Source organism: Hordeum vulgare, chromosome 5H (genome assembly GCF_904849725.1).
Source record: "Hordeum vulgare subsp. vulgare chromosome 5H, MorexV3_pseudomolecules_assembly, whole genome shotgun sequence".
Classification (NCBI taxonomy): domain Eukaryota; kingdom Viridiplantae; phylum Streptophyta; class Magnoliopsida; order Poales; family Poaceae; genus Hordeum; species Hordeum vulgare.
This window is the reverse complement of record NC_058522.1, coordinates 427180273-427187754: the sequence shown is the minus strand read 5'-3', so window position 1 is coordinate 427187754 and position 7482 is coordinate 427180273. Positions and strand designations below refer to the sequence as shown.

The 7482-nt window shown below is 52.0% G+C and overlaps 1 protein-coding gene across 2 annotated transcripts; it reads right to left on the bottom strand.

Moving 5' to 3' along the window:
* Nucleotides 1–954: 954 nt before the first annotated feature.
* On the bottom strand, nt 955–6625 carry LOC123399088 (putative receptor-like protein kinase At4g00960). 2 transcript variants are annotated; one of them, XM_045093509.1, is made up of 3 exons: nt 5558–6625; nt 1718–2145; nt 955–1623 (listed from the first exon to the last, which is right to left on the bottom strand). In XM_045093509.1, exons 1-3 carry the CDS (start codon nt 6009–6011, stop codon nt 1192–1194), a joined length of 1314 nt encoding a protein of 437 aa, XP_044949444.1. In that variant the 5' UTR covers nt 6012–6625; the 3' UTR covers nt 955–1191. The 2 variants fall into 2 exon arrangements, with proteins under 2 accessions (XP_044949444.1, XP_044949443.1); XM_045093508.1 differs by having other exon boundaries at nt 1714–2145; nt 5558–6616.
* Nucleotides 6626–7482: the final 857 nt, after the last annotated feature.

The following is a 7482-nucleotide window of genomic DNA, read 5'->3' as shown; positions in this document are numbered from 1 at the left end:
CAGGTGAGTTTTCACACGCTGGTGATAACTTGAAGAACAAACATCGACATAGGTCATGGACATGAACACAACCATGATGACATGTCAAAACACCGATAGCCATCCATCAAGCCACTGCACACCACCATTATGATGCCACTGTTTGGATACAAAAACATGAATAAAGGAGAAAGAAACGAAAATGACGTTCTTCAATTGACATGTGGTCTTCATTTCAAGGCGGATGTATATTGGGGGTGAGTTGTTTGGAAACGTACCCCCCCCCCCCTCCTCCCTCCCACACATAGACACCCACACACAGACACAGTAGGGCACTAGTAATCTCTGCTATCTTATAAACTGGAGTTGCTGGAGTGGATTTATCACCACAATTCCACTACAATCTCCTTCGTCCATCTCAATCGCACTCGATCACTCCAATTTGAAGAAGAAGAAGAAAATCATATCTTATAATAGTGCTACCATCTATGCCACGGTTATTCAAGTGTTCTTTGTTGCTTTGTTTGAGTTAAACGTGCATTGGTTGTTATATACTCCCTCCGTTCCTAAATATAAGACCTTTTAAAAAAAAATTAATATAGATCACACACGATTAATGTAGACGTATTTTAGAGTGTACGTTCACTCATTTTACTTCGTATGTAGTTCATATTGAAATCTGTAAATGTCTTATATTGGGAGTACTATTAATCTGGGACAACTGAGTCATTTTTGTGTTTCGCAGCAATGAAAGTCACTATGCTAGTCAATAATGTGATAGTGGGGCAACACCAATACCCCCATGTTGGCGATGGGGCACTGAACTGCTTGCTCTCAGTACAAACTTTACTCACTCTTGTTGTCAGCGTTCTTGTTCTCGGTTTAGCTTAATTTTCTGCTCCGGCGTTACCGTATTTGAAATATTGTCGTGCAGTCACGGACTGGATGCAGCCTCTTCAATTTCCTGGAAAGGAATTTGGTAAACGCGGCATCACTCGCTCTCCATTAGCTATGCACATTCCCTGTCACCGCCAGTAATCGATCGATCGGCCGACAGTTCAGTCAATTTCCCTCCGGTAACGAACAACAAGTCCTCCTACTTCTCCCTACCCACTGCCAAAATAATCATACTATCTACTCTAGAATCTCCAAGCAAGCACGAAAAGAAACAAGAAGAAAAAGAATGGACATATGTACAGTCAGCCTCAGGCTTCAGCTGCCGTTGGGCAGCTCCCGCTCTTCCCGGTGCGACGGGAGGCCGCGGCTCCTCAGGGTGCGCGTGCTCGACGTCGTCATCGCGTTCGACGCCGACGCCGACGCCGATGCCGACGCCGACGCATGCGACGTCGAGGGGGTCGTGCCCGACGACGACCCGTCGGAGTACTGCGAGGAGCTGCGCAGGCCGTGCGCCCTCCTCCGGTAGCGCGACCCGGGCGCCCCGGGCCGCGTCGGCTCCTCCAGCGTGCTCTGCTTCTTGGAGAGGATGATCACCACGCGCTTCATGTCCGGCCGCAGCCGCGGGTCCGCCTGCACGCACAGCAGCCCGATGCGGACGCACATGAGCACCTGCTCCGGCGCGGCCGTCGCCTTCACCGACGGGTCCAGCAGCTCCATGCTCCGCTCCTCCTTGTACAGCTTCCACGCCTGCATGCATGCATCCAGAATGCCACAATTTTTAGTCCTTCTAGCGGCAAAGCACCTGAGGTGAACCATGAATTAATGGGAAGCACATACGTACGTAATCGAGGAGGTTGTCGGCGCTGGAGCGGGGCGGCGGGATGAAGGAGGAGTTCTTGCGGCCGGAGAGGATCTCGAGGACGAGGACGCCGAAGCTGAAGACGTCGGCCTTGGCGGAGAGGTGGCCGTGCATGAGGTACTCGGGCGCCATGTAGCCGTTGGTGCCGGCGACGCGGGTCTGGACGTGCGAGCGGCCGTCGCCGGCCTCCGGGAAGAGGCGGGCCATGCCGAAGTCGGCGATCTTGGCCACCCACCGTTCGTCCAGGAGGATGTTGCTGGCCTTGATGTCGCGGTGGATGATGGGCGTGTGCGCGTCCTCGTGCAGGTACAGCAGCCCCCGCGCCACCCCCACCACCACCTCCAGCCGCCGCGGCCAAGTCAGCTCCGCGCGCACTGGCCTGTCGCCGTCGCTGCTGCTGCTGCCGCCGGCTGGACGTTGAAACAAAAACCGAACAACACTGGCATTAGAGCTGCGTACGTTGCAGAGCATGCCGAGATAAAAAATCGTAGGGTACTGAATCGGAGACGACGACAGCACACGTCAGCCCCCGCAGGCTAGCGTCGCCGTGTGCCGTCCGGCGCTCTACGGTGACGCATCGGATCGGACCAGACGACGGCGACGTGTCTGCGCCGCCGCGTGGACCGGGTCGGCAAGGGGGAACGAATCAAACGTAGGGGAGCAAGAAACGTGCACACGAACTGAATCCAACCCCGGGTGCAGTGCAGCAGGTCAGTTGTACACTGCACCCAGGGGCACCCACGTAAGACTGACATGAGGAAAACCAAGGCATTCAATGCCGGAAAGCAGCTAGTGGAAGACTTTGACTAGTAGGTCAAAAATGTTATCACGAGAAGTAGGGCATGTTGGCTGAATTTCGTATGTTGCTTTTTGACCAAGTAATTCGAGATCTGATGCTTGTTTAATAAAATTTTGGGATCAGATTTTGTTTCTATCGCCAGCCCCTTGATGACCGGTTGTTTTTCTGACCATAAGAATGCACGCTTTATCGTAAAAAAAAAATTAAGTCTCATGCATGGTGCACGCACCCATCCTTTCGCCATGCACCTTGACGGCAGGGTTGCATAAACTACTGCGAGCAACTGTGATGGTAAGGATGCACTACACTGACGTGGTCTTTTTTCCTACCGCTAGCGACCTTGGCAGTAGGTTACTATACCCTATCGCCATGAGATCCGACGATCGAAAAATAGTCAGATCCCATTTTTTTTGCAAATGAAGATCAAATCTCAATTTACTTCACAAAAAGGTTAAAACACGAAATTTTGCTGGGACTGGTCAATGTTATTATACCCTATAATCGTCATGGGGGCCGACGGTAGAAAAATGATCCGATCCTAATTTTATTACAAACGAGGATCAAATCTCGATTTACTTCATTAAAAGGGCAAGATGCGAATTTTTGCCGGGCATGGTCAGTGTGGTGAAAGCAAAAGAATAGGGTTAGAGCATCTCTAGCCGGGCCTCCAACAGGCCCATCTCAAGCCAGTTTTTGTCGCCGACGGAGAAAAACGCCGCAGACGCGCCTCATGAGCCCATTTTTCATCGATTAGGGTTAAAATTGACCTCGACGGTCTCAGATCGAACCCAACACGCCGGGAGGGGGGGCGCTCGGGAGCGCCGACACTATTATTTCCATGCAACGGGCCCACTGTCGGCCTCTCACTCCCTCTCTCCCCTCTCTTACATGCAGCAAGCCGACCAACATGCATGCCTCTCCTCCGTTTCATCTCTTTTTTCCTTGCATCTCTCTTGTCTTGTAGTGTTGGATGAAAACATAGCTGAAAAACATTTTCCCCGGTGCCAAATTTTTTACAGTCATGACGTCAACCGACTGAAAAAGTGGCTCTGCTCTTAGTCTTCACGTAGAGATCGACTGCGATGTCCATCATGCATCGCCACAGGGGGCACAGAAGAATTGCACACGTCTATTCCTTTTCCTGGTGTATGTAAGAACCGCGTGTGCAGGAATTTCCGCGTTAGCCAAAGCAGAAGGAAGTGGTGTCAAAAGTGAACTCTATGCATCGAGACACCTGGGAAGAAAAGCAACCGATCGTAGAGGAATAATCGATTGGTCACTGATTCTTTTCGTCCGATCAAACTGTCTCTTTCAGGGACCCTCGGTTGGGTGCGCGCCCCCAACGAATTTTGACGGGAAGCGTACGTACGGCCCCGTAAGTTAAAAAGCGCAAACTACTCTTATATACTGAGCAAGTAGCACCATGTGATAAAAAATTGACATGTGATGCATGCCAGCATATGCGTGATTGTCGTGCCGTGTCGCCGGAAAATTGGAGGCGGCACCGTTTCTAGTACTGTCGCTTCTAGAAGAGCACGAATGAATGCACAATAAATAACACTCTCTTCGTTTCATAATATACAAGCGTTTCTAAAACTACACTAGTCTCATTTAAATTATGAGATGGAGTGAGTAACATGCAAGTAATCCGTTTCAACAAGAAAATACTACTCGCTCTATCCTGAATTACTTGTCCTAAAAATTGAATGGAGCTGAATATATTCAGAACTAAAAATATATTTAGATACATCAATGTTCATAACAAGTAATTCCGGATGGATAGAGTAACACGCAAGTAAAGAGAGAGACCCCCGCAGCGTAGCAACGGGATAACTAGTCAGGGCAAAAACCTATCAATCCGCGTTAACAGATTTCTCGCCGCCTTCTCAAAGCTATACCGGCAAGGCAACAACAAAATGGGCATCGCGAGCGCGAATTTGTCAAACAAATCCTGCTGACTGAGCTCCACGCGGTCGACCATTGATGCATTGGAATTTTTCAAAAGGGCGCAATCTGCTTTTGCCGTTTATGGCCTGGACCAGTAGTCGGGGTCTCGGGATCACAACACGCTTGTCATTGGAAATTTTTGTTCGTGCTTCCTAAAGGGGTAACAACGACAACAGCAGAGCGTTATTTGTCACGCCAACGTCATGGATGACCAACGAGCTGTAATAAACCTATAAGTCATGCATCTAGAATTCTAAATCCAAGTTGGCAATGGCAACCTGATACCCAACACAGATGTCAGGTTGCCAACCAAAGCACGGCGCAGTCTCCTACAGAGCCCAACTCAATCATGGAAGGATATGGATGTGGCTACCATCCTATTAGAAAGACCAAAAAGGATTAATTAAAAAACAAAAAGACAAAAAAATGTCTGCACTCGCTGAGTGCCTCTGCGATTTGGACTATCTATCTAGATGCAGCATTTCTTTAGTGTATTTTTGTAACTAGATAGATGCTTCCACTGTTGCACAGAGGTATTGTCATCATGATCCTGCTCCATCTTATACAGATTGATGTGAATGTGTATACGCTGGTGGTGCCACATTCCTCTCGTAAAAACTGTCTGCGCTCACCGATTAGGGTATCAGCATGCGTCTGCATTCAGCATTCTGAATGCCAAAAAAATTAGCGGGTGTCTACTGAGGGCATCATTTCTTTGACTTTGATCTTTAGATAGATCTGCATATGCTTGCAGTTGCAGAGAGGCGTCGTCAGAAATGACACCTTCACTGACGGGAGCAATGAACGGACATGTAGTACGTTCCTTGTCTCCCTACTCTGTGTGAACTCGCCGATGCAACTTTCCGGTGCATTAATTTTCCTACGAAATATCGCCACCAACCAAGAAATATCAAGCCGCTCTACCATGTGCATCTTCTGTGCAAGCGTGTTTGATTTCATCTTCCGATCGCGCAGGGCTGGGATCCGCGTTTCAAATGCGCAAATTGGAGAATTCACTCACGAATCAACCAAACCGATTAAAATCAAAAACACGGGAGGGAATGGCGGGGGCTCACAGCGCGGCGGGGCGGCGGCGGAGAAGAGGATCTTGTCGAGGCTCTCGTTGGGGACGTACTCGTAGACGAGCAGCTTCTCGTCGGCGCCGTGGGCGCAGTAGCCGAGCAGGTTGACGACGTTGCGGTGCTGGACGCGGGACAGCAGGTTGGCCTCGTTCTTGAACTCCCGCGCGCCCTGCCTGGACCCGGCGCCGAGCCGCTTGACGGCCACCTCCCGGCCGTCGGGGACCGGGAGCCTGCCCCGGTACACGGGCCCGAAGCCGCCCTGCCCGAGCTTCTGCTTCTCCGAGAAGTTGCGCGTGGCCGCCGCCAGCGTCTCGTACCGGAACGCGCGCTGCTCCCGCGCCGCGATGGCCTCCAGGTCCTCCTCCTCCCGCCGCGCCGACGCCGCCGACTCGCGGCGGGACGAGCCGAAGGGATGCCTGATCCGCTCCAGCAGGTCCCGCGGCTTCATCGGCGAGGAGGGGAGCGCACGCGGTGGGCGCGTCTGTGCGCGCGCCGGCGAGGGAGGAAGCTCAGAAGTTGGGTGGGTGGTGTGGTGACTGGTGAGGCCGACGCGCGCGCGTCGTGTGTGCCTTCGGGGTTGGGGTGGTGTGTGGAGGTGGACGAGGGGAGAGCCAAGGTGTTTGAGAGCCGTCGCTGCCGCGGGAGAGCCAAGAAAGTTCAGGCGACTGCGCGTTGACGAACGGGGAGCGCGGTGGTGTGTCCGTCCGGGCTGCCGGTGCCGTGACCGTGCATTTGGCGACGAGGGTTTGGATCAGGGGGAGGACGGTAAGAACTAAGAAGGATGTACTGTGGTGCAACAGATTTGACCTTGGTGGCCGCGGGCAGCAGGGCTGTGCTGTGGCGTAGCACCGGATCGGTGACAATCTAACTTCACTGTGCTCAGAGGCGACAAGCGAGGTGACGCCCCTTCCTTCTTGGTGACTTCGCTCGGCTCCGGCACCGGGAAACTGCGGGGAAACGGCGGGCGGCAAGATTGACCCACGTTTCCCTCGGCGCATTTTTGTTTGTTTTTCGGAGGCAGTGGATACGGGGAAGCGATGGCAATGCACTGGCGACGTCTCCCGTGTGACTCTGTTTTCATTATGCGTATACTGATCAGCTGACCGGTGGAGGCCTGCATCGTTATTTAAACCATGCAACTGAAGTTGCAGAAAATGCACTGACGAATAAATTAATGCAACTCGACTACGTACTACTACGACGGCAAACAAAAGAAGCCTCGCAATCGTGTGTGCTCGAGACGGATCTGGCCACAGGTTTCGGATCCGATCGACGTCAGCGTCAGCCTGAGAGACGGTTCATCTTCAGTACTATCAATCAGCCCAGCCGGGGTGGATGTTGACGACGCAGCGGAGCGGAGAGCCGGAGACGTGTCCATCAGCCAGTTGAGCAGGAGCTGCAGGACGCGCCGGTGCAAAGAAGAGTCAAGAGGTGTGCATGGAAGACTTTGACCTCTCACCCGGAGGTCGTCGGCCACAGTGACGGGGTGCCGTTATCCTATGCTATGATCCTATCGCCTCGAGGTCCGGGAACTGTTCCGGCTTCGTATTCTTCTGTCCGCCTCCACGAGCGTCGTGGTTAGTATTTCCGTTCCTTCAGGTCCCACGGTTGCTCCGTATACGGTACCGGAAAGAAGAAGAGTCAACACGCATGCGAGGTTCTTGTCGTTCGTCTTCTTTGACTCCCAGTATTATGATGATTACGTGCGTGAGGACGTACTTAAACTGGCCTGACCGTATTCGGTCATCTTGACCGTCTTCTGTAATTTTCACAGGTGAAAATTTTGCCCTGGATGTTGGCGAATTGCTTGCGGATGATGTTGATTACAGATCAGCAACGTAACAACTCATAAACAAGAAGACCATGACAAGTCAGTTTAACTTAGATAAACTAGCAAAAGGGCCCGTGCGTTGCAACGG

Bases quoted from the DNA above. Each gene is read 5' to 3' on its own strand.
- LOC123399088 (XM_045093508.1), bottom strand. From the start codon at position 6,011: ATGAAGCCGCGGGACCTGCTGGAGCGGATCAGGCATCCCTTCGGCTCG. The intron at 2,146-5,557 runs GTGAGCCCCCGC...TTCAACGTCCAG, and splicing joins CGCCGCCGCCCCGCCGCGCT to CCGGCGGCAGCAGCAGCAGC. The intron at 1,624-1,713 runs GTATGTGCTTCC...GCATGCATGCAG, and splicing joins CAACCTCCTCGATTACGTAC to GCGTGGAAGCTGTACAAGGA.